Source organism: Triturus cristatus, chromosome 3_1 (genome assembly GCF_964204655.1).
Source record: "Triturus cristatus chromosome 3_1, aTriCri1.1, whole genome shotgun sequence".
In the NCBI taxonomy this organism is placed as follows: Eukaryota; Metazoa; Chordata; class Amphibia; order Caudata; family Salamandridae; genus Triturus; species Triturus cristatus.
In genome coordinates, this window is record NC_140583.1 from 248,664,259 (window position 1) to 248,691,804 (window position 27,546).

The following is a 27,546-nucleotide window of genomic DNA, read 5'->3' on the forward strand; positions in this document are numbered from 1 at the left end:
GAAGACTCTTCCAGGACAACAACGTGCAAACATCCGGACCCAACACTAGGCGGCGATCTATGCACAGATATGAATGTCAGCAGCCCTACATGCCAAGAACAGATGCATACTGGTAAGTAGCATATTCATTACATTATGTCTAATGAAACAATGCCATATTTCACATCAAAATCATTAGAGGTAAGTTGTGTGCCCTGCATTAAATAGTGACAAAAGAGCAGGTCCATTTTGTTCTGCGACCCAAACCATGCCATTTCTCTGATCTCCCTAGGGACGTGTCTGAAGCAATGGAATATCTGGAAGACAACAATTTTGTCCATAGAGACCTTGCTGCACGAAACGTCCTGGTATCAGATGATAACATAGCCAAAGTGAGCGACTTCGGGCTGACAAAAGAGGCATCGGCCACTCTGGACACAGGGAAGCTGCCAGTGAAGTGGACTGCACCTGAGGCATTACGAGAAAAGGTGAGAAGAATGATAGGTTTGATCTGAGTTTAACTGCAGTGTCCACCCACTATGGTGACTGTGTTGTGCATACTTTCATCCATAGAACACGCAACACTTACTGTCTATTTAAATAGTAACTATTGGCTTTGCATGTTTTGTTTGAGAAATCCTGGATTTAAATGCCTCTAGCGGTTTTTTTTTCCGTTTTCCACTCTGCTGTCTGTTTACCTTTTATCACATCAACATTGCATGAACCTTATTTCTGTTGAACATGGTTAGCTATGGAAGCTTTATACTTTTTGCATATTCTCTTTTCTTTGAACAGTATTTTTGGACACCTGTAACCTCCACATTACAGAGTCTAACTTAAATAATGTTTTGAGACATTTTCATTTCTGTATAGCACAGTGAATGTGCTTCTGTAGGAATTTCAGAAGAAGAGCATAATGTGAAAGAAGGTGGCACTTTTTAATTGGCATGTGCCCTCCCTCCATCTCAAACTCTGCCATAGTGTACAGAATATGTTTGGTTCCTGTGACTAACTGGCTTTAATACTGTTCCTGGCACTTGCCAAGTCTCTGCTCCATCCATTTAGGAGTCCCCAACTATATAGATTGGCTGTAACCAAAGAACGAGGTCGGCTTCATATTCCAGAATCTGACTTTTGTTTTGAGACATTTGCATTTCTATACAGCACAGTGTATGTGCTTCTGTAGAAACTTAAGAGTGAAGTGTGACAGAAAGTGGCACTTCTTTTAATTGACGTGCCATCCCTCCATCTTAAACTCAGCCACAGTCTACATGATATGCTTGGTACCTGTGGTTAACTGGCTTTAATGCTCTCCATGGCACTTGCCAAGCCTCCCAGCCCTACCCATCCTGAAGTTCACAACGATGCTGATTGGCTGCGAGCAGACGAAGTCAAAGACTGCGGACTACCCCCCCAGGATATGGAGAAGCTGCCGGTAAAATGGACATCTCCAGAGGCGATTCGAGAAAAGGTGAGCCAGAGCTCCATGGGTCTACATAGCCCAGATCCTTTTGCTGCATTGCAGGAAGGCACTTAGATCTCCATTAATAGACAGGGAGTTCTTTGTAAATTGTCACATTTAAGTGACTAGCATGCTCCATAACAGGGAGTGCCAAAGGCAGAACAAAGTGTGCTGATCCCCTTCTCTAATTTGTTTATTCTTTGCTTGCTCTGGTCATTTCCCATTCACGTTTGTACTTAATCTGAAGTTTCTTGAGTAATGCACGGAACTGAAAAAAAACCAAATAGCCCAAGGCTGCAAAGGTATTAATTTAGTCTAGGCCTGCTGAATGCCACTTGTGCAGTGGTGCACGATCAGAATTTAAATCCCATCACTGCCATCGACCTCGTGTGAATGTTGCTGTCTGTGTTCTGCACAACTCCAGGAACAATAAGTGGACAGTCACCATTTTAATAATACCTTAGAATTATAGATGACTTGCAAGTCATGCACCGCATTCCTCACATGTTTGATTTCTTGACTCTTTGACTTGGCCACAAGGAATCTATGTGGTATATTCCTCTTCTATGACAGAAGAACATTTTCAGTTAAGTGGCTAGAGACTTGTCCTGGGCCTGACGCTAAGAACAGGTCTATAAACTGCCTACTCTAAATAAAAAAAGAGTGCTTTAAACCCAATGAGCATTAAAATGGTGGTTTTGTAGAAAATGCCTTGACACAAAACTCTAAGCATTCCCCTGCATGTAACCATGTATTTTTGGTATCCAGCTGCTATAGTTCACACAGCCAACAACCAGGGATGGATCCTGATACAAGCAGTGGGGGAAGTGATCCAAACTAGATATCAGTATGCATTTATCCTTCACTAATGATCACAGTTTAAAGCTCTTTTAGTATTCAACATGCAAACTTTATTCGCAATATTGCGGTGTTCTCATCACTTCATGTTTTTGAACATTTCTACATCTACCAGCTCAAGGGTGAATTAAATGTACATACACATCAATTTGTGTTAATATTTTTTGATCAACAGACATTGATAATACATCTAAATAAAAACAGACATTAGAAAACAAATGAGCCAACAAAAATTACATTCATGTTGACAAGCAGATGTTGTATTGATAGACCCTAGCAAAATGTCCAAGTCAATTAGGTGTGATCGCACTGAACAGGGACACATGCATCTATTGTATACTTATTTAATGAAGTCCATATGAAGGAGATTTACTAATGCCTCAGTGTATTATGGGGGGGGGGGGGGTAACTTAATGCCCTTTTAATACCCTCTCCTTATCACTCCTCAAGAATTTGCCACTCGTCTTGAATTTGTATAATGGTGGGACAACTGTTTTTGGAGATCTTCTGTGAGGTCCAAATCTTGCAATTAAGTATAATCTCCTGAGTTATGGAATGCACATTATTTATTATGCTATAAGTAAAGAAATGCCCCAGCCCTGGCAGGGGAAAAAATCCCTACTCTCCTGTTCGCGGACGACACCCTCCTTATCTCAAAAACTCCAAAGGGCCTGCAGACTCTTTTAAATAGTTTCGACAAGTTTTGTAGCATTAGAGGGCTGACTATAAACGTCCAGAAAACAAAGCTCCTTATCTTAAATCCACCCAAAACATTTAGGAATTCTCTCTCACTTAATAGTGTACCACTGGAGAGAGTTGCTACATTTGACTATCTGGGAATTCGTATCTCTGATTCTATGCTTTGGAGATCACACGTGCAGAAAATGCTCCTGTGCCATATAAGGGTGGTGGGGGCCATTCTGAAAGAACACCGTTCTTCTTCAACTAAACCAATCGCCCCCGCACTAACAATTTACAAGGCCAGAGCGGTAAGCTCGTCACTCTATGGCGCTGAACTGTGGGGCCTAGCTAGCACAGACCAGATCTCTAGATCAGAGAACAAATTCCTGAAGGACCTATTGATGCTCCCCCAGAGGACACCCACTAAGCCCCTTTTATATGATCTTGGTTGCCACTCGATTGGGGACACAGCAAGATTACGTCCTCTCTTGTTGTGGGCCCGCTTGTGGTTGACACCAGAATTAGCTAATTATGCAGCAGGGCTTAGAGAGGTAATGGATATGGATGGGTGGTACAAGATTCACTGGTTAAAAGGGGTGAAAAAACTTTTACACGACATTGGGTTCGAGGACGCTTGGATTAATAGATACCACCGAAGATAGAGATTAAGAAAGCCTACTGGCGGTGGGTTGCTACGAATGACCTCCTCAACCCTAGGGTCGGTAGACTTACCGGGGAATTCATGCTGCACAAACATACATTGCACTTTGAACCCTACCTGGATCTAATACAAAATCCATACGATCGATCTTTGTATTTTAAATTCGGGGTAGGTATCCTCCCCTTGCGAGAATACACTGGGCATTGGAAACCACCCCATCAAACTCCCTTTTTATGCCCTAGCTGTGAGGCGGCAATAGAGACACTTCCGCGCTTTGTTTGCCTGCCCCGCCTATAAACTACCTAGAAGGCGTTGGCTGAAACCTCTCTGTAGGGAGTTAGGTACTCGTAACTTCCTAGCAGCACTACGTATTTTAAGATCTGACCCAAGGGATCTACACGCTTGTGCAACAGCTAAATTCCTTAGATGGGCGTGGAATATTAGAGCGAGAAACCTGAATACCAGTCCTCAAACAATATAATGCACAAATGCTTTACTTATTTTCTGGTCCAGGTATACTTCCCTTGTCAGGCACAAACCATATATGGATTTTAAATTTTTTTTAATGACTCTTTTTAATTGCCTTTTTAACAAAGACTTCTTTCTATGTAAATGTTTTTTAAACTTGTATCCTGGAAATTTCTTGCATGTTTTTATGGGATTGTATCGCTTATCGCTTTTAAGATATTTTATGTATCGAAATAAAGCTTATTTACTGACTGAGTAAAGAAAAATAGGGACCAATTGTTGGTTGGGATATTTATAAATTAATCTATTCCCTTCACTATGCACAGATCACCTTGATGATCTCACCTGATTATTTGGGATAGAACTGTTTTTGGGAGCTAAAACAAGAAAGCTATGATGGAGCTATGAACAAATTTAAATCTCCTCCATGGTTTTCCCCGTTTCTCAAATGTGTTCTGAAAGGCACTTACATATATGGAACTCTTTTGGTGCTTCCTCTGCTTAGTGCAACTTGTCCTTGATGTTCATTTTTTGCGTCACGGGTGGTTGTATGCTTCTTTATGGAGCCCATGCTGTGTACAATCGACCGTGTAAAGTAGGGCCTTGGATTGGGTGTCCCAAGCGCTCAACACATGTATTTGGCACCAGTTCCATTTTTGGTACCTATAGCGTGGCGTGTCTTGAACGTTAAATAGTTTGCCGTCCGCATACCCATTTCTCTCATCCGGTGTTGGGCTACGCATTGGTAACATTTTGATATTTTTCAAGTACAGTGGTTCTTAACCTGTGGTCCGAAGACCCCTAGGGGTCTGCGGCGCCTATTCAGTTGGTTCAATACTGGTCATAAAATGAAATATTATTAGCTGATTAATAAAGTATAGATGTAAACTTACTGATTGACTTCTAGCCACAGTTTCCTCACCTGTTTAATATTTCTCATATGTTACACTGGATCTAGACACCTTTTAGCTGTACCTCTCTGTCTTATCGGGTATTTTTTTATTTAGTGTTTTCTATAGCGCGAACATGACGCTGCGTAGGGTATGAGCGCGCTTTACAGTTGCATTTACACAAACAAAACCTTATAAGTTACCAAGTCATAAGTTAGTTTACCATGACTAGATTAACACATTAAGCTTCACGGAAAACATATATACAAGCCCACACCTGGTTAATGAGCGACTAGAGGAAGCCAGAAAACAGTCATGAGAAGTTTGTAGACAATAGCTATACTGCATAGAATTAAGGGAGATATTTCCTCATAGAGAACGGGTAGCGCCAAGCGTCTGCACCGACGCTGTTCTGCTCCAGAAATTGTGCTGAGCCCATACAGGCCTCACTCTTGTACACTGATGGCAGTTTTGTGCCTATCCATAGCTCCCTCTAGTCTCTCGGAGACTGCTTCTAAAATTGTAAAGCAATGTGCAAGGTAAATGTCAACTCCCAAAGCGACAAGTTTTACATCCTGTAGGGTCAGTCACAAAGAAGTCTGTGACAAACTCTCATTAGGTTTGCCTGGAGTCTAGTCATGACTCCAAGGCCTGATGCGATTCTGCATCAATGCACCCAAAGACTATGCGAGACCGCAAGGCCAACTCTACATCACCAAGAACTGGAAGACTCTGGGACTGCTCCAAGCCGAAAGTTGAAAGTTCCATCCTGGTTCCATTCCTTATCCAGTGGTCGGTCTTCATCTCGATCAGTTATGTAGAAGAAAAAAACACAAATCTAAGCGGGACTTGGCCATTTCCTGCCATACTCCTCGATCTTGCTCTCCAAGTGGTTTGATTTCAGAGCCTATCCCGCAACTTGTTCCAGAACGGCCAGAGTTTCAGGGGCTGCCCTGAACTCCTAAGTAGATTGAAGAGTTCCGCAGTATCATGTGCCAGCCTTTCAGACTCTTGTCGACCCTCCCTCTGATGTGCCTTCTGGCCCCTTGGAGTAGAGAGGCCCTCTATCTGTAATATCGCCAGCGGGTTCACCCTTGTTGCAGGTTAGACCCTTTGGAATTAGGTGGCTCACATCTTCGCAGGTGTTCTGTAGATCTCCGACCTGTCCTCACTCGGGCTATTCAGGCTGCGTTGCGCATCCAGGTTCACAGTTCGCTGTGGCTGACCTCATGGCAGTTAGAATGAATGTCTTGACTAAGAGGTGCTTCAGCCGGGAGTCGCCCCCACAGAACGTCTCCTCCCTTTCAGTGAAGCCCTCACAGATATCCTGCTCAGAGCATAAGCCAAGCACTGCACAGGGGCTTATGTGCACCAGACAATTGCTGCTGTCTTTGCCCCACTCCTGAGGATCCAGCATTTCTCATCTCATTTCTCATCTAGCACCCCAGCCCAGAGAGTCTGGTTGTCCAGGCCTCCACCTCCAAAGTTAACCTTGATGCATTCCCTACCACACCACCTGCTAGGGAATACAAGAGGGGGGATACCTTTAGCAAGAGGATGTTCTCTTCTGCCAGCTTTGCACTGCGGTCAGTGAACACCACATTCCTCGTGGGCTGATAAACCCATACAGTTTGGAATCCTGTTGTGCACGTGGGACTGTCACCGAATGATATCGGTGACGGACCCACACCGCATGTGTCTCTACTGCCTGGGTCGCGACCACGACTCCAAGTCGTGCCCCGACTGCCGGGCCATGGCGCCGAAGACTTTGCGGGAGCGGTCCCGAAAGTTGCTGGAAGTCCGGTAGTCGGCTCCGCGCCGCTCAAGGTCTCATTCCCGTCACCATCGTTCCTCTGGATCCAAGTCTTCGCACTTGGGGTCAGGTAAGCCGAAGCATTCCAAAAAGAAGTCAAAGAAGCGTCGTCACTCCTCGACTTCCCCTCGCCCGTCGGGGCTGAGGGTGCCGGTGGTGCCACCCCCATGGCTCCAGGGGAGCCAGTGACTTCACCGCTGGCCTACCCACCTTTTCTGGGTACGTCGGCGACGCCTGCTCAGGTGCAAGAGTTTCTTGCTGCCATGGCCCGACTCTTTCGGCCGTCTGGCCCCGGCGGTGCGCCTCCAGGCTCCGCGGGTCCTTCCATCGCCGGCGGCTCCAGCGCCGCAGGACCCCCGGGATCGGACCCCAGTCGATGCCGGTTGACCTTGTAACACCTCCACCGACATCGATGCCACCGGCACCACCTCCGACGTCGCCCGTTCCTCGGGACGATGTCATCCCCAGTTTCAGCCATGAACCAGACACTGTGCCGGATCGGCGCCGATCCCGACGCAGATGGGGCCATTTTCCCCCTATGTCCGTCCTCCTTATTTTCAGCCTATTTCGCAGACTTCAGAGGAAGGGGAGGACTGGGAGGGGTCTGTGGACCCTCTCATATAGCAGTGTGATTATGATCCAGACTGGGCAGAAGATTTGGGGGATGCCAGTGGTCTTGACACCTCACCTGACCTTGGCATGCTGTCTCCTCCTACCGTGGCTATGGAGGAGGGAGCCAGTTACGCAGTGGTAGTACGTAGGGCAGCCGAGGCCCTCCACCTCGAACTCCCTACGGTGGCCGTCAGGACTAACCTCCTGACAGAAGTGCTTCAGCCGGCGGCAACCTCTTCGGAGCCCTTGCTGCCTTTTAATGACGCTCTTTCTGACGTCCTTTTGGGCACTTGGTCCAGGCCCAACACAGGGGCTCCTGTGGACAGGAACGTGGCCCGCCGCCATCGCTCGGCTCTGGGCGACCCCCTCTTTCTCTCCCAACACCCCACTCCCGAGAGCTTGGTTGTCCAAGCCTCTGCTTCCCAGAGCGCGTTCCCTTCCGCACCTCCGGATAGGGAATCCAAGAAGCTGGAACAGCTTGGCAAGTAGCTGTTTTAATCTGCCAGCTTAGGGCTGCGTTCGGTGAACACCGCATGCCTCTTGGGCCGTTATTCCCACTCTCTGTGGGATACAGTTGCGCAGGTGCTGCCCAACTGTCCGGAGGAGGCACGGACAGTACTCTCCCAAGCTATAGCAGCTGGCAGAGACACAGCAAAGTTCACCATTCGTTGTGGGCTTGATACCGCTGACTAGCTGGACAAGGCGATTTCCACGACGGTGGCGCTTTGACGCCATGCCTGGCTGAGAACAGATGGTTTCTCAGGGGATGTCCAGAACACCTTGATGGACATGCCCTTTGATGGCATTTGCCTTTTTGGCAATAAGGCAGATAGTGCGTTGGAGTGGTTTAAGGACTCACAGGCTACGGCCAAGTCCTTGGGCTTGTTGGCCACTCGCCCTCCTTCGCCTTCCGCTCCTTTCTTTGCCATGGAAGGGGTGCCCCAACATGTTAGTTCAAGAGCCACAGGCCAGCGCAGCAACATTCTCAGCACGGCCGCAGACGTGGGAACCGTCGGTGGTTCTGGGGGCCAGCAGGCGGGTCAGTCCACCTCCACCCCCACAGCATCCACTGCAAAGCCTTCCTAGTCCGACCTTTCAGGCCCATCAAACGCCAGTGGGCGGCAGAATTCGCCATCCTCTCCCCCACTGGCGCAACATCACATCGGACAAGTGGATGCTGCAAATTGTCCAAAGGGGCTACCCCCCCTCCAGCCATGCCACGTCTACACCATCGCATGTCGGCGGAATACCTTGCACTTGTTCAGCAGGAAGTCACAGCCCTCTTGACCAAAGGGCCATCGAGCGCGTTCCTGGGCCAGAAGTAGGTCGTAGTTGTTATTCCCACTACTTTCTGGTCCCCAAGAAGGACAAGGTCTGCGTCCTATCTTAGACCTTCAGATCATCAATCGCTTCCTCCAGAAGGAGAAGTTCAAGATGTTCACACTTGCTCAGGTCGCATCTGCCCTAGACCCGCAAGATTGGATGGTAGCGTTGGACTTGCAGGACGCTTACTTTCATAATCCCGTCCTGCCGGCCCACTGGCGTTACCTGTGATTCACGGTAGGCCACGAGCACTTTCAGTTCGCGTGCTCCCTTTTGGCCTTACCAGCGCCCCTCGGGTGTTCACGAAAGTGATGGGGGTGGCCGCAGCTCATCTGCGCAGATCAGGGGTCCCAGTCTTCCCCTATCTCGACGACTGGTTGTTGAAGGCGAGCTCGCCCCAGGCAGTCGTCTCCCACCTCCAGACTACGGCCTACCTCCTGCATATGCTGGGGTTCTCCATCAATGTGCCGAAGTTGCACCTGATTCCCTCTCAGAAGCTCCTCTTCATCGGAGCGGGTCTGGATTTGGCGCAGTTTCGGGTTTATCCTCCCGAGCAGCGAGTCTGGGATATTCAGGCTATGATTCCGATCTTTCAGCCTTTAGCCCGGGTTTCGGTCATGATGACCCTCCGGCTACTGGGCCTCATGGCCTCCCGCATCCTGTTGGTGGATCATGCCAGATGGCATATGCGGGCTCTGCAGTGGGACCTGAAGTTCCAGTTGGCACAGCATCAGGGCAACCTGTCCAATCACGTCCCTGATCTTGGAGGGCACTGCACAACAATTGCAGTGGTTGCTCACGTATCACGATTGGGTCAACGGCAGATCCCTCTCCCTTCCCCAACCAGAGCATACAGTGGTGACAGACGCGTCCCTTCTGGGATGGGGTGGCCACGTGGGAAAGGCTGGGCCACATGGGAAAGGCGGAGTTCAGAGGACTCTGGTATCCGGCGGAGTCCCGGCTCCATATCAACCTTCTGGAGCTCCGGGCGATCCGACTTGCACTGAAAGCATTCCTTCCCTTTGAAGAGGGGAGAGTAGTGCAGGTGTTCACGGACACCACCGCCATGTGGTACTGCAGCAAACAGGGCGGGGTGGGGTCGTGGACCCCATGTCAGGAGGCTCTGCGTCTCTGGACATGGCTGGAACGTCAGGGCATTTTCCTGGTGGTTCAACACCTGGCAGGTTCTCTGAACGCCAGGGCGGACAAACTCAGCCGCCGGTGCATGATGGATCACGAATGGCGTCTGCACTCTGACGTGGCGCAAGGTCTCTTTCAGCAGTGGGGGGAGCCTTGGTTAGATCTATTCGCCACCGAAGAGAACGTGCAATGTCATCAGTTCTGCACGTTGGAATCTCCAAGGTGGCACTCGCTAGGTGGCGCTTTTCGTTACGAGTGGAGTTGCGGTCTACTGTACGCCTTTCCGCCTATACCACTTCTAACCAGAGTGCTGAAGAAGATCAAGCACGACCAGTCCCAAGTCATTCTTGTCGCTCTGGACTGGGATCGAAGAGTACGGTATCACGCACTACTAAGCACAGCTATCGATCCCCCGGTCCAACTGCCTCTTCGGGAGGATCTTCTCTCGCAGCAACAGGGGACGGTCTTCCACCCGATCCTGTCCAGCCTCCACCTCCTTGCGTGGAGATTGAGCGGCGGCAGTTGAAGTCTTTTGACCTGCCTCCCGAAGTTTGTGATGTAATCTTGGCAGCCAGGCGTCCCTCCACTAAGACGGTATACGCCTGCAGGTGGAATACGTTTGTGGCATGGTGCACAGCAAAGGCTGTGGATCCCCTCTGTGCCCCTCTTTCATAGGTCCTTCTATTCCTTCTTTCTTTGGCCCAGCAGGGCTCTGCTCTGGGCACTTGCAGGGTTATCTCTCGGCCATTTCAGCCTTTTTACGGCTTCCAGATCAGCCTTCCCTTTTCAAGTCCCCTGTTGTAAATAGATTCTTAAAGGACATTACTCATCTTTTCCCTCCTGTTCCTTCCATAATGCCTCAGTGGGACTTAAACCTGGTTCTGACATATCTGATGTGTGCTCCCTTTGAGCCACTTCACAACTGTCCTCTTCGTCTTCTCACTTTAAAGACAGCTTTCCTGGTGGCCATCACCTCTGCGAGAAGAGTGAGTGAGCTCCAGGCTCTTTCTTCTAAACCTCCTTTTCTTCTCTAAGGACTGGTCCATCTTTTCTGCCGAAGGTTGTCACTGCCTTTCACATCGGGCAGACCATCACTTTGCCCACCTTCTTTCCGCCTCCGCATCCCTCAAAGGAGGAAGAGAGGCTCCACCGTCTGGACCCAAAACGTGCGCTCTCATTCTACCTAAACCGCACACAACAGTTCCAGGTGGATGACCAGCTCTTTGTTGGCCACATGGGTGCCAAAAAAAGGTCGGGACGTGCACAAGTGGACCATCTCTCGGTGGGTCGTTCTGTGCATAAAGGCTTGTTGTTCTTTGGCTAAAAAGGAGCCTCCGATGGGGCTGCGCGCCCATTCTTCCAAGGCGACGGCAGCCACTATTGCTTTGGGACGGGGAGTTCCTTTGCATGACATCTGTCAGGCAGCTACGTGGGCCTCGCTGCACACGTTTACCAAGCACTACTGCCTGGACAGCCAAGTCCGTAGAGACGGCTTCTTTGGCCGTTTTGTTCTCCAGGACTTTCTGGTGTGATTTTGGTTTGTATCCCACCACCGGGGTTGGTATTGCTGGGGTATCAATCAGTCATTTGTAAAGCGCACTACATACCCGCGAGGGTCTCAAGGCGCTGGGGGGGAGGGGTGGGGCGCTACTGATCAAATAGCCAGGTCTTGAGCATCCTCCTGAAGGTCAGCAGGTCTTGGGTCTGTCGTAGGCTCAGTGGGAGGGTGTTCCATGTTTTAGCGGCGAGGTGGGAGAAGGATCTCCAGCCGGTGGTTATTCTTCGGATGCGCGGGATGGTGGTGAGTGAGAGGTCGGCGGAGCGCAGCTGGCGGTTTGGGATGTAGAAGGAGAGCAGTTTTGAGGTAGGCTGGGCGGTCTTGTGGAGTGCCTTGTGTGCGTGGGTGAGGAGCTTGAAGGATATCCTCTTACTGACGGGGAGCCAGTGCAGGTCCCTCAGGTAGGGGGTGATGTGGCCGTGGCGTGGTACGTCGAGGATCAGTCGTGCCGAGGCGTTTTGGATGCACTGTAGTAGTTTGAGCTTGGTCGGGGCTCCCGAGTAGAGAGCGTTTCCGTAGTCGAGTCTGTTGCTGACGAGGGCCTGGGTTACTCTCTTTCCTGTATCTCTCGGGATCCATCTGTAGATCTTGCGGAGGGTGTTGAAGCAGGAGGAGGAGACGGCGTTGACCTGCTTGGTTATTGAGCGCGTTGAGTCGAGGATAATTCCCAGGTTGCGTGCGTGGTCGGTGGTTGTCGGGCTGCTCCCAGTGCCGTCGGCCACCACGAGTCGTCCCAGGCTGAAGGGTTGGAGCCGAGGATGAGGACCTCCGTCTTGTCCTAGTTTAGCTTTAGACGGCTGGTCTTCATCCAGTCGGTGACGGCCTTCGTCCCTTCGTGGAGGTTGGCTTTGGCGGTGATGGGGTCCTTGGTGAGGGAGAGGATCAGTTGAGTGTCGGCGTGGAGATTATATTGAGGTCGGGCGACGTGTGTGCGAGCAGGTCCATGTAAATGTTGAACAGTGTCTGGCTGAGGGAGGATCCCTGGGGTACGCTGCAGATGATCTTGGAGGCTTTGGACCGGAATGGGGGGGAGGCGGAGAGGAAGGAGGTGGTCCATTCCAGAGCCTTGTCTCGGATCCCTGCGGCATGGAGGCGTGTGCGTAGTGTGCGGTGGCAGACTGTGTCGAAGGCGGCGGAGAGGTCTAGGAGGATGAGTGCTGCGGTCTCACCGTTGTCCAGCAGGGTCCTGATGTCTGTGGCGGCGATGAGGGCAGTCTCTGTGCTGTGTTTGCTGTGGAACCCTGACTGGGAAGGGTCCAGGATTCTGTTTTCTTCGAGGTATCGGGTTAGCTGTCTGATGACGATTTTCTCAATGACTTTGGCCAGGAAGGGGAGCAGAGAGATGGGCCGGATGTTCTTGAGGTCTCTTGGGTATGCCTTGGGTTTTTTTCAGTAGGGCATTGATCTTGGCGTGTTTCCAGCTCTCTGGGAAGGTCGCGGTCTTGAGGGAGAGATTGATGACGTTGCACAGGTGGGGTGCGATGGAGCTGCTTGCTTTGTTGAAGACGTGGTGCGGGAATGGGTCTGACGGAGAGCTGGAGTGGATTGTGCTCATGGTCTTGATGGTGTCATCGATGCTCACGCTGGCCAAGGCTAGCAGGGGGTCGTGATCGATGGTGTGCGGAGGGTCTGTTGTGTTGCTGTCTGGGTGTTAACGCTGTCGTGGATGTCTGCTATCTTGCGGTGGAAGAAGGTGGCGAGGGAGTCACACAGGGCTTGCGACGGCGGGATTTCGTTGGGGTTGGAGTGTTCCTTCACGGTGTTGAAGAGCTCCTTGCTATTGTGTGTGTTGTTGTCGAGGCGGTCTTTGAAAGTGGTTCTTTTGGCAGCCCTGATGAGATGGTGGTGGTTGCGGATGGCGTCCTTGTGTGTTGCGCGGTTGTCCAGAGTTTGTTCGCTGTGCCATTTCTTCTCTAGTTTCCGGCAGGCTTGCTTCGAGGCTAGGAGTTCTGGGGTGAACCAGCTGGCCCTCTTGCTGGTGTCTCTGTGGGGGGGTTTCTTCAGCGGGGCAAGGGTGTTAGCGCAGTCCTCGATCCAGCGTCTGAGGCTGTGGGCAGTGTCGTCGGTGTTGGAGGGTTCGGTGGGTGGGCTGAGAGCGAGGTTTGCATGTAGTTGGTCTTCGGTGATTTTGCTCCAGCAGCGGCAGGGGATCAGTTGGGTGCGGTGGTGTGTGGTGGGTTTCTGGAACGTGAAGTGGATGCAGCGGTGGTCGGTCCAGAGGTGTTTGGTGGTGTGGCTGACGAAGATGTGCGGGCTTGCGGAGAAGACTGGGTCAAGCGTGTGGCCGGTGGAGTTTGGGTGGGCGTTGTGACGAGTTGCTTCAGTCCGAGGTTGGCGAGGTTATCGATCAGGGTTGTGGAGTTGTTGTTGTTGTTGTTCTCAAGGTGAAAGTTCAGGTCTCCGAGGAGGATGTAGTTGGTGGAGGTCAGGGCGTGCATGCTGATGAAGTCAGCGATGGAGTCGCTGAACTGGGGCGGGGTCCGGGGGGTCGGTAGACAAGGGTGCCTCTGAGGGTGGAGTTGGGGTCTGGGTGGATCTGGAAGTGCATGTGTTCGGCGGTGCTGAGCGCGTCGTCAGTGCTAGTCGAGACCCTGATGCTGTTCTTGTGGACGATGGCGATTCCTCCTCTGACTCCGTTGGTGCGGTCTCTGCAGGTGATCTTGTAGCCGTCTGGGATGGCTATGGCGATGTCGGACGCAGAGGAGTCGTTCAACCAGGTCTCTGTCAGGAAGGCGACGTCCGGGGATGTTGTGTCAAGCAAGTCCCAGAGCTCGACGGCGTGTTTGCACGGGGAGCAGGTGTTAAGTAGTATGCACCGCAGGTGGGTGCGGTCTTTCTTGGCAGGTGGTTCGGCGGCTCTGAGGCTGGTGTAGCTGCAGTTCCGGCAGGTGAAGGGACCGTGTGGGTGCGTTTCGAGGCGGCCTTGAAGCAGGTGTGGGTCCGACCGGGATTGAGAGCGTGGCGTGTGCTGGCATCGTAGCGGTGGCGGATGTCGTGGCGGGGGCCAGGGGTTCTGGCGCTGGCGCGTTCGAGGCGCAGACGGGCTTGCCTTCGGCGCGCCAGCGGCGCGGCTGGCATATATGGGGAGATGGGAAGGAGGAGGTGGTGGGAGGCGGGGGCAGCGAATGGGCAGTGCGGGGGCGGGGACGCAGCGGCGGGGGAGGGGAGGGATGACGAAGGTAACAGAGGGAAGGGCACAAGATCGATGGGAAAACGGATGTCACAGAAGGCAAAAGGGCACAAAAATCAGGGAAACCGGTGTCACAAAAGGGCACAAAAATCGAGGGGGGAAAACGAGTGGCGCAAAAGGGCACAAAAGTCAGGGAAACAGGTGTCACAAAAGGGCACAAAAATCGAGGAGGAAACGAGTGGAACAAAAGGCAAGAGGGCACAGAAATGCAGGGGCAGCTAAGACAGAAGGCAAAAACGGGCAGAGAGGCACGTGGCAGCGAGGGGAGCAGAGGGAGAAACCAGGTAGAGAGACACGGGGCAGCAAGGGGAACAGAGGGAGAAAGCGGGCATGGACCACGTACAGGCAGCTTGGAAAGACAGACAACAACAGTTGCAGACACAACAATGAAAATACAGGCAATACAATAGAAACAATAAAGCGGAAGGTGAACAAACTTACGGCCTAGCACTGGCCACCAGGGATAATGCGCAGGTGGTAGCCAGTGGGTGGAGGAGGGCCTCGAACTTCTTCGGCAGCGGCAGCTGGGGCAGGGACACACAGGCGGTGCTGTGCGGCGGGGGAGCGATCTTCCTGGTAGGGCATCTATTCTAAGGTAAGGAATCTATCACTACGTGTTTCTTTCAGATGCACAAGTTACTTAGCTTCGGTAATGATATATCTGTAAGAAACATTAGTAGTGATAGATTCCTTACCGCCCCACCCTTCCTCCCCGTTCTGCGAACTGATTTCTAGGATTATGGTCATCCCTTTCAGGGCCCTAGTTTGATGGCACCAGTGGTCAGTTTCTTGCATGGCTCTGCGTTCCTGGCACGGAAAGTCGTGTACAGAACTGATGTCAGCACGCGTGGGAGCGTCTAAGTAGCTCCAGCGATGTCATCTCTGCGCCGAAGACGCACGCAGAGGCGCACGACAACACCTACCGATGCGCAGGGGTACTGCTGGCGAAAACTTTCCGGATCCAGTCTGACGCCTGGGGGTAATTCTAAGGTAAGGAACCTATCACTACGAATATTTCTTACAGATCTATCGTTACTGAAGTTAAGTAACTTGTGCTTTACCATTCGCTGTGGACTGGATATAACCGGCGCGCTGGGCAGATAAATTGTGTTGCCAGTGGCACTCAGACTTCACACCTGGCTAAAATGTACTGGCTTTTTGGAGGATGTCCAGGCATCCCTTAACGACATTCCCTTTGATGGCACCCACCTCTTCAGAGATGAGGCAGATTCCACACTTGAGCACTTTATGGCCAATCTGGCCACTACCTGGTTGCTGGGCCTTTCCATGGACCCACTTCTGCCTCATTCTGCCTTTGCACTTTCCATGGCTATGGTAGGGGCTACTAACGGCGTCCATTCCTGCTCATCTGCCAAGGCCAACAGGCTCCACAGTCCTTCCACAAGCTGTGTGGGACACAATTGAGGTCTACCCATCATTAACCCCCAAGTGAGCCCTCCATCTCCGCCCGCAGCTTTATCCTCAAATCCACTTTAGTTTGCCCTCTTAACAACACGGGCAACTACTTTTCAGTGCAATTAGACACCATCTTCCACACTGGCTGTCCATAACATTGGACAAGTGGGTACTGCAAATTATTCAACTGGATTATTCCACCCCAATCTTAGAAACCTTGCCGCCCATACCACCATCCATAAACTGGCTGACTTAGGACCACCTCTCCTTGCTCGGTCTTGAAGTGTAGGCTTTTTGCCTCCTGAGCCATTCTAGTGACACCCATTTGGCAACAGATACAATGGCATCCTGAACTCTAGAGAATGATCATTAGTCCTCCAATCAGGCTGTCTCTTGAGGAGCATCTACTGTTGCAGGAACAGAGCACCCAAACCTGCGCACGCTCTGCCTTCATGAACGGAGATAGAACTGCAGCAATTGACAGTTTATGACGTTCCTTCAGAAAGCTGTGACGTCATTTTGGCAGCCAGGCGTCCCTCAACAAAGACAGTATACGACCTGCCATTGTGACAAATTTGTAATTTGGTGCGCTACCAATAATGTTGATCCACTTTCTGTACCTCTGTCTGGTATCATTTGTTCTTTCATTAGCCCAGCAAGGGTTTTCTTTTGGCACAGTCAAAGGGTGTCATTCGGTCATACCGGCGTTCTTGTAGTTGCCAGATCAGCCCTACCGAGTCACCAGTTCCTGAAAGGACTACATCACCTGTCCCCACCAAAACACTTATGATGCCCCAAGGGGACTAAAACCTGGTACTGACATTATTTTTGAGCTCAACCTTTGGTCCTGTGCACAGCCGTCCTTTGTCTTCAGACCATCAAAACTACCTGTTCGAGGCATATGAGCTGCAGATCACACACTTAGGATAGTAGATCGCCATCTGGTGTTGGGCTTGGATGCTTGCAGGTTATCTTCGGAAGAAGTCTTTGGTCACGAGATAGGTGACTCCTCCCTTGGACTACAGTGCGCATGGGCATCCACTCCATCCTCAGATTGTTTTTTTCCGCCATTGGGTTCGGATGTAACTTTTCCACTCAGGTAGAAAACTTCAAAAACAAGCTTTCGAAGCGAAAAACATTTACAAAACTACATCGAGGCACCTTCACTCGACATCGAATTCATCGGACCGGTTCCGGACGTCGACGCGGGCGATTGGACCTATCCGCGCCGTAAGGCCTACGGCTCATGGAAAGGACGCCGTTTAAAAAATGCCCCCAGTGTGGAGCAAAATTCCCACACAGTGACCATCATAAGGTCTGCAACCTGTGCCTCTCGCCGGAACACAACGAGTCCAGCTGTCCAGCCTGCGCCGCATTTCGATCCAAAAAGACCATTCGGGATCGAAGAGCTCGACGCCATATCATGGCACACAGACCAGCCCCGGAACCAGAGAACATCTTCGATGAGGGTCCCGATGTCCCAGAAGAAGATTCTGAGGAACTTCAAATTATCTCAGAAGCAGACGACTCAGACGACCCCATTACTCCGGGGCAACGCGTGATTAACACTGCCCCTACCCCAACCCCTCCAAAACCAAAGGCATTGGTCAAGACTTCGCCAGCTGGCCCCAGTCGAGACCGAAAACATCCTTCAGAAGCCCCGCCTTCAGGCTCGGCTCCGAAGAAACACAAGCCTTCCACTGGCTCGGGCCCAAGCAAACCACATATCATTGTGCCACTGGCACCTTCGGCACCGAAGACACAAGACCTCTCGGCACCGAAACCGGCACCTTCGGCACCAAAAACACCGAGGCCCATAGACAAGCCGGCACCGAAAGCTCCCAAGCTCAAAGACTCAACTTCATTGGCACCGAAACCACTGGCTAAGGACTATAATACACCTCCTAAAGCCAAAGACTCTACCGATCGCCTAAAACCTCGATCGGAACCGAAAAAATCGGTGCCAAAGTCTGTTCCTCAAGACCAAGAACTTTTCCACCCAGATCCAACACAAAAAAGGATCTATATTAATCCAAAAACTGGACATGTCACTGCTGTAACTTGTAGGAAACGGAAACCGGATACAACACCTGCCCCAGTTCCTATAAAGAAGAAGGACTCGGCAACATCACCAATTCCTCCTTCCTCTCCTATTCCACCTCCTACCCCACCCCCTCTGCCTACACCACCACTACCTCTACCATCTCCATCACATACACCCCCCCCCCCCCCCCCACAGGATGATGATGATGACCTAGGGGGAGGGGGTGATCCGGATGATCTTAATAATCCGTTCACAAACCCAGATACTGTACCATTGGACGACTGGGCATACCCTCTACCAGATATGCCTGACCCTACACCATATCCCTCCAAACCATCACCTCCAGATGACCACCTGGGGTTTGGACAACTAGTGCACAGAGCAGCACTTTATCATGGCGTCACCATGCACTCCGATGCACCCGAGGAAGACTTCCTCTTAGACACCTTTGAACAGTCTCAAAAGTCAGTTCAAATTTTACCCATGATTAAAGGGGTCATAAAACACGCCACAGAGGTATTTAAAGACCCCGTACGGGCCAGGGTACTCAACCCAAGAATTGAGAAAAAATATAGACCTGCCCCAGAAGATCCTTGTTACATCAAAGGGCAGCTCCCTCTGGATTCCCTGGTCGTTTCCAACGCAAGGAAACGTGCCAACTCCCAAACTACAGGAGATACACCGCCCACCGACAAGGAATCCAAACTATTAGAGGCATAAGGCAAAAGAGTAGCAGCACAAGCCGCTAATCATTAGCGTATTGCCAACACTCAAGCCCTATTAGCACGCTACGATAGGGCTCACTATGATCAGTTAGAAGACCTGATACAACACCTACCAGACCAATACAAGGCCCAGGCAAATGACCTTGTACAAGAGGGAAAACTTATCTCAAATGCCTCAATTAAATGTGCACTTGACGCCGCAGACACTGCCTCTAGGGCAATAAACACAAGTGTACTCCTTAGACGCCATGCATGGCTACGCATTTCAGGCTTTAAGCCAGAAGTACAAACTACTATACTTAGCAAACCATTTAATCAAGAACAACTGTTTGGACCAGTTGTAGACACTGCACTTGAGAAAATGAAAAAAGACACAGAGACTGCTAAATCCATGGGAGCATTGCAGTCTCCACAACCACGTGGCTCCTTTCAACGCTCCTTCTACAGAGGAGCCTCCAAAAACATTGGAGCAGACACCTCCTCCACATTCAAACCCTCTACACAAACATCCCCCAGTAGAGGATATTTTAGAGGAGGATATAGAGGAAACCACACCAAGGGACGAGGTCGAGGCAGTACCAACACTCGTACCTCTCCCGCCACAAAACAGTGACTTTCCTCCACTCCCCCCAGACCATTCCACTCCAGTCGGGGGAAGACTCAAACAGTTCCTACCTGTCTGGAACTCCCATCACAACAGACAAGTGGGTAAGACAAATTATCCAGTATGGTTACTGCCTGGAACTCGGCAAAACCAAAGGAAATGATGGACGGAGTGTTGAACATTGAAAGCACTCACCCCCAGTCAACTGATCTGGGTTTAATCCATCACCGTTCTTTAGCCCACTCTGCCACCCCAGTTCAGACATGCCATATGCAAATCAGTCTGACCCTGTGCCTCATGGGAACAGTCCAGCCCGAACTGCCAAGCCATGTCTTCCCTGGAACGGAAACAAGCTTCTTAGGACCGGTTTCTGGCATTTCAGCCGTATTCAGCCAGGCTTGCTTGAATCCAGTGGCAAAGTGAGCAAGGGACTCACGTCTGAGCATACTCTGCCAACTTATGGCGAACAAAGCAAAACCAAAGGACGGAGTGTTGAACATTGCATCGGGGGAGCAGACACCTCCTCCACATTCAAACCCTCTACACAAACATCCCCCAGTAGAGGATATTTTAGAGGAGGATATAGAGGAAACCACACCAAGGGACGAGGTCGAGGCAGTACCAACACTCGTACCTCTCCCGCCACAAAACAGTGACTTTCCTCCACTCCCCCCAGACCATTCCACTCCAGTCGGGGGAAGACTCAAACAGTTCCTACCTGTCTGGAACTCCATCAAAACAGACAAGTGGGTAAGACAAATTATCCAGTATGGTTACTGCCTGGAACTCACCCCCCCCCCCCCCCCCCCCCCCCCCCACACATTCTACCCAAGCAACGCTATATGTCACCAGACCATCTTGCGCTCCTCAAACAAGAGGGGCTCTCATTGCTGCAAAAACACGCAATACAACCAGTTCCCTTACAACATCAGGGTACAGGGGTCTGTACTTCCTAATCCCTAAAAAGGACGAGACGCTCAGACCAATACTGGACCTCAGACTCCTAAATCAAAACATAAACTCAGATCATTTCCGTATGATCACTCTTCCACAAGTACTCCCACTACTACAACAAGGCGATTTCCTTGCCACATTAGACCTCAAGGACGCCTATTTTCACATCCCCATGCATCCTGCTCACAGGAAGTATCTAAGATTTGTGGTGGACGGACAACACTATCAGTTTACAGTCCTTCCATTCGGGGTAACAACTGCGCCCAAAGTATTCACCAAATGCCTAGCAGTAGTAGCAGCGCATCTCAGGAGACAACAAATTCATGTCTTCCCATAGCTAGACGATTGGCTCATAAAAGCCAATTCATTCAATAAGTGTATCCTACACACTCACCAAGCTATTCAAATCTTACACAACTTGGGATTCACAATAAACTATCCCAAATCTCATCTCCAACCCTCCCACATCCATCAATATCTGGGAGCCACCATAAATACCTCCAAAGCACTAGCATATCCCAGCCCAGCCAGGAGAGCCAAAATACAAGTTCTGATCGCAAAATTTCAAACCCAACACTCTCTTCCAGCAAGAGTGTTTATGCAACTCATAGGCATGATGGCGTCATGCATCTTCCTTGTGCCTTATGCAAGACTTCAAATGCGTCCCTTGCAAGAATGTCTAGCACGTCAGTGGAATCAGGCTCACGGACAACTGGCAGATCTGGTATTGGTGGACAGCCGCTCACATCGCTCTCTAAAATGGTGGAACACCATAAACCTGTCCAAAGGCCGGCCGTTCTTAGAGCCTCTTCCACAAATAGTGCTGACAACCGACGCATCTCTCACAGGATGGGGAGCCCATTTCCTAACACACACCACTCAGGGCACATGGACCACTCAACATAAAGGGCTCCATATCAATTACCTGGAGCTACTGGCAGTATTCCTAGCATTAAAATAATTCCAATTACATCTCCAGAACAAAACTGTCCTCATCCGGACAGACAACATGACAGCCGTGTATTACATACAAAAACAAGGAGGCACACATTCTCTCCCGCTGTCCCAGCTCGCACAGAACATTTGGAGATGGGCCATTCCCCAGAACATATACCTGCTAGCAGAACACCTTCCAGGAGTTCACAATCCGATTGCCAACCTGTTGAGTCGACAAACTCAACAGATCCACGAATGAGAACTACACCCACAAGTCCTACTCCCATTCTTCCAAAAATGGGGCCAACCAGACCTAGACCTGTTCGCCACACATGAAAACGCAAAATGCCCAACCTTCGCCAGCAGGTTTCCCCACCCACAGTCGAAGGGCAATGCAATATGGATGAACTGGTCAGGCAGATTTGCGTACGCTTTTCCGCCTCTCCCACTCATTCCATTCGTGGAACGCAAACTCAGGCAACAGTCTCTCAAGCTGATACTAATAGCTCCGACATGGGCGCGTCTACCCTGGTTCACAACACTGCTGGAACTCTCTCTAGTTCCACACCAAAAACTGCGCCTTTCCCCGTCCTTATTAACCCAGGACCATGGAGAAATCAGATACCCAGATCCACATCAACTGAACCTAGCGATCTGGCTCCTGAAGTCCTAGAGTTCGGTTACCTCAACCTACCACCAGACTGCATGAATATTATAAAAGAGGCCAGACGACCTACTACTAGAGCCTGCTACGCTGCAAAATGGAAAAGATTTGCCATTTACTGCACTAACAATGATGTACGTCCACTGGATGCATCCATCAGAACATCATTTCCTACTTACTTCACTTGCAAAGATGTAATTTAGCGTACTCCTCCATACGTCTTCACCTAGCAGCATTATCAGCCTACTTACAAAATCGACAACACTTGTCATTATTTAAAGTACCAGCGATCAAAGCCTTCATGGAAGGTCTTAAAAGGATTATTCCTCCCAGATTACCACCCTCTCCAGTGTGGAACCTAAATATTGTTCTCACAAGGCTCATGGGTCCCCCATTTGAAGCTCTGCATAAATGCGAACTACAGTTCCTTACATGGAAAGTAGCGTTCCTTATTGCTACCACATCCCTTAGAAGGGTAAGTGAGATCCAGGCTTTAACCATACAAGAACCATTCCTACAGCTACACCGTAACAAATTGGTTCTTAGAACAAATCCTAAATTCCTACCCAAAGTCATTTCTCCGTTCCATCTTAACCAATCAGTCGAGCTACCAGTGTTCTTCCCAAATCCAGACTCTGTAGCTGAAAGAGCTCTTCATACCTTAGACGTTAAAAGAGCCCTACTTTACTTCATTGACAGAACCAAAGCATTCCGCAAAACCAAACAATTGTTTGTTGCTTTCTCTCCACCATATAAAGGCAACCCCATTTCCAAATCCGGAATAGCCAGGTGGATAGTTAAATGTATCCAAATATGCTACCACAAGGCTAAACGCACTCTAACAGTTCCCCCTAGAGCGCATTCCACACGCAAAATAGGGGCTTCCATGGCATTCCTAGGAAACATTCCCTTAGAAGATATTTGTAAGGCAGCCACATGGTCTACTACACATACCTTCACTAAACACTACTGTGTTGACGTGCAAGCCAAACAACAAGCATCTGTGGGTCAGGCTGTCCTTAAAACTATATTCCAAACTGCTGCAACTGATACAGGTGACCACCGCTAGGGGAGACACTGCTATATAGTCTATCCTAAGTGTGTGATCTGCAGCTCATATGCCTCGAACGGAATATGCTACTTACCAGTATGCATCTGTTCTTGGCATGTAGAGCTGCAGAGCCACACACGCCCACCCACCTCCCCGGGCCCTGTATCTGTTCCAGCATCGTCTTACTTAGACATTACACATGGACATCCTTTCTTTATTTTTACTAACTCCAATATTTCCCATCATGGCGAAAAACAATCTGAGGATGGAGTGGATGCCCATGCGCACTGTAGTCCAAGGGAGGAGTCTCCTATCTCGTGACCAAAGACGACTTCCGAAGACAACAACAACCTGCAAGCATCCGAGCCCAACACCAGATGGTGATCTACTATCCTAAGTGTGTGGCTCTGCAGCTCTACATGCCAAGAACAGATGCATACTGGTAAGTAGCAAATTCCTTCTAGTGGCCATTACACCGGCTTGGAGGGTTAGCAAACTGCAGACTAATCTGAGCACCCTGCATAAACCACAATGTTTCCAGGCAAACTATTTCTGAGAACACATGCCTCTTTCCTGACAATCTTCCACATCGGCCAGACTATCACACAGATGACGTTCTTTGCTCTGCCTCACTCTTTCCAAGAGGAGGAAAGACTCCATTGCCTCAATCCGAAAAGAGTCCGTGTTCGGCATTGATTGTACTAAGGAACACCAGTGGATGATCAACCCTTCATTGGGTTTGCCAGCGCAAAGAAGGAAAATGCTGTGCAGGAAAGGAGCATCTCAAGATGGTTTGCACTATGCATTAAAATCTGCTATGCATTGGCTAGGAAGCAACCCCTTGAGAGCTTGCGTGCTCACTCCACCAGACCAAAGGCTGCGGCCACTGCATTAGCTCGCAGAGTCCCTGTCCTGGATATCTGTTAGGCTGCGACTGGGTGTCTCTGCACATGCTCACCAATCACTACTGCCTGGACAGTCCGGTCCGTCGTGACGGGCAATTTACCCATTCGGTCCTCCAGGAATTCCTGGTCTGATCTGTTTGCATACTCATCTCCATAGAGGTATGGCTTTGGTATTGATTCCAAGGTAAGGAATCTGTGGCTAGCAGTCTGTCAGATGAACAAGTTACTTACCTTTGGTACCATCTTATCAGGTAGACTCTTTCTAGTTGCAGATTCCTTGCAACTGCTTGGCTCTGTGAAAAGATTTTCCATGTAGATGACACTTATGAAGTCCTTTGTGTCTGCACACTGGTACATCGGCCTCCTTAGTTGTCACGTGCTTATGACATGCAAATGTTGCAAAAAGTACTTTGTAGAGTCATGGCCAACTTCAAAGCTCAGATGTGTGCATGGGACACTAAGGTGCTAAGTAAAATAGACCTAGTAAGTAGATATTTCAGGAGTGGAAAGCAATTGGATCATGATGTAATCTCAGTTTTACAATTTCCTAAAAAAAAACGGACTATTGTCAAACATTTTTTACAAAATTGTGGAAGATCTTGTTGTCATGCCGATTCAGGAACATCTGTTGGGAGGCACTCTATTGAAAAGAGAAGCACTTCAGTGACTAAGCACCAAGGAATAATTGACAGTATCCGGTTCCATGAAAGAGGCAATCATTACAGCACCCGAGACAGAAATACGTATGGAAGAGACAGAGGTGGCAGGGGAAACTTCTGTGCTTCTAGCTGGAGGACTTTGTCCACATACATGTATCTTTTCAGGAGGGCCACTAATGATGCATGCTTAGAGATTAGATTTTGCTTCAAATCCTACATCAGGTATACTTTTCGTAGGGGCACTGTTAAAGCATAAGTGATCTCCATACACCACATTCCAGGACATGACCTCCCCATCCTTGCCATTATAGAAGTATTGCGAAGGACATGTTGGTCAAGTTGTCCACACTTTATGGATCACAATAATATCATACTTGGCCCCTGATTATGATCCGGCACATATCGCATTTTAGCAGCAAAATGATAGCACTCAAAATGCGTTTGCAATTGAAGTGTAAATCTCACGAGTTTGTAACACAATCTGTAGCAGGATGTTTGGAAAGTGCACCAAATGGCATTTTGAACACCTGGTAATGGGCAGGGGCAGAATCCCAAGCTAATTGTGTCCGATTCCCCATTCCTGGAGGGGCATACCATTCCTGGATAAGCATATCTAAGTCGGCTAGAATTTCCCACATGATAATTTTTGCTGCCTGAATCACTACAAAATTAGTGTTGACACGCTACATCTAATTGTGCTTTAATGTCAACAAATGTGTTTATGCTTCAGTGAGGTGGCAAGTTTTCTCCCCTCACATGAAACATGTGAATCTATGTTACCAGTGGCCATGTTGTCCTTCAGTTGTTTACATCACCATGTCTGGGTGTGCTGATCAACCTTTTGGGGAAAGGCTTGAGGGCCGACTTAGAAGTGCTTTCATGTCAGCCCCTTATAGGGATAGCAACTGTAAAGGTGGTGCACTAAAAGAGGCAAGGTCGACAGTAGAAGAAGCTGAAAAGGACCATCTCCCTCCTTGTCAAGAAGTTACAAAGGCCCATGTAGACGCCAGATATTATGTAGAATGATTACAAAATCAGGTTTTCCAGACCTTGTAGGATCCTCTGTAAGCCAAAGGAGATGTTTTCACGATGCTTTTTCTTGGATTCCAATACTTCCCAAGGTGATACCCATGTTTAAACTCAACAAAATGAAGATGATTCTCATTGATCCGGACCAGCAACGTCAGTAGTGGAATCCAGACTCCCTTCAAATGTACCCTTTTCCTTAAAAAGGACTCCATCTGCTTTCCAGGATGTCAGGAAAGATATTCCACACCAGCCCTCTGTCGCTGAGCTTGACAGCCTTACTCCTGAGATCTTGCAATATGGATAATTGAAAATTCTTAATTGCATCACCATCCTGAAAGCGATGAAATGCCCTTCCACGAGGTTGTCCAAAGAAATCAAGTAGAAAATATTTTACTGATGGAGTATAAACAAGCAGGAGGACCCGAGAATATGCCAGGAAGAAACTGTACTACCGTGCGTTCTTTTTCTTGCTAAGTCTGGTTTAAAGTTCTCTTCTATCAGAATACATTTGACTGCCATAACTGCTTATCCTTCCTAAGCATTTTTTCTTCATGATTTTGATGGATAATGATTACTCAGAGTGCCCTAGAAACCCCTTATGGTTTCCCAGAGTGCCCCACTAAGGGGTTTCCTCCTGATAGAATACCTTTTCTTCTTTGAGAATAAAATGTAGTATTTTCTAAGTTAATACCCACCCCCATTTTTTTTTTTTTTTCTTCAAACCAAACCAAGGCTACGTTACACCATCTGTCTCAGGGTGGTTTTCTTAGTGTCTATTACTTCATCCAGGAAAGTGCTTATTACTCCATCCAAAAAGGTGAATGAGCTCCAAGCTCTTTGTACAGATGAGCTATACACTGTTTATCATCAAAATAAGTTAACCTAAGATTTTCACTTTAATGAGACTTTTTGTTTACTTTCTTCCCAAATGCTACATCTCCTGCAGAAAGAGCTTCGCACACCCTCTGTGACAAGGGCCTTACACTGCTGATTAAATAGTACCACTGATTTGTGAGGAGAAACCGCTCTCTGTGAACCATGGAATTGTTCATACAAGCCTAGCCTCTTCTAAACAAACTACAGCTGGATGGATAGTCTCATTCTTGTTATGACAGTACTAAAAGGCTCTTAGTTGCCAAATGTAAGGCCCATTTTACCAATGTGAAGGCCGCTATTGTTGCCTTGATGAGAAATCTTCCTATGCTTAACATTTTTAAAGCGGTTACTTTTCTGGACTTTGACTCCATGTTATAAACTTCTAGAGGTCAAGAGGACTACATAATTTTTTTATGCCTAAAAGCTCATACTGTTTCCTAAGTTGGGCCTTTAAGGTTGGGTTGGTTGTTCCTCAATTCTACCTTTTTTGCAGGTTTATATAGCGCGAACCCAACCCAAAGGTATTGGAGAGCTTTACAAGAGTACCAGTTACATTACACAAGGACACATTCATTTTTGGTAGGCACAGAGAGATTAAGTGATTTGTGCAGAATGACAGGATGTTGAGCCAAAGCCAAGACTCGAACATGGTTCCCCAGTTCCATAATAGCCAGCTCTGGCTGTCACGCCACATCCTCTCCCCTTCACTTTTAATGAATATTACAAAAAAACCCGCTTGTGAAGAAAAAGTTTCATGTAATCCAAGCTTTTCACTGTTACCACCGGGATTCTGTTTTTTGGTTACCACGCTATATAAATATATGTATTTCATTCATTCATAATAGATATTCTCTCGGAACTCATACAATTCCCACATACCTCAGTGTTTGGGGGCTGCTTTTAGTGAGTGCCGTGTTCTCCAATAAATTGCTTCATGCAATAGTGCTATCCTGCAAACCTTTTAACTGGGCAGGAAAAGTTTGTATTCTTTGACAGTGTTATATAGAAATGGTAAGCAGTTTTGACGGGAGTAGTCCGCTTGAATACA

At 49.1% G+C, this 27,546-nt stretch overlaps 1 protein-coding gene across 6 annotated transcripts in view; it reads left to right on the forward strand.

The window, feature by feature from the left end:
- The window catches only part of CSK (C-terminal Src kinase), a 528,738-nt gene that overhangs the window by 464,586 nt on the left and 36,606 nt on the right, over nt 1-27,546 (forward strand). For 4 of the 6 annotated variants that reach the window (XM_085643797.1, XM_085643798.1, XM_085643799.1 and 1 more), the window contains 2 exons: nt 272-467; nt 1,310-1,450. In XM_085643797.1, the coding sequence (XP_085499923.1) occupies nt 272-467; nt 1,310-1,450 (337 nt within the window). The remainder of the gene's footprint in view (nt 1-271; nt 468-1,309; nt 1,451-27,546) is intronic. The other 2 variants (XM_085643801.1, XM_085643802.1) reach the window with 1 other exon arrangement.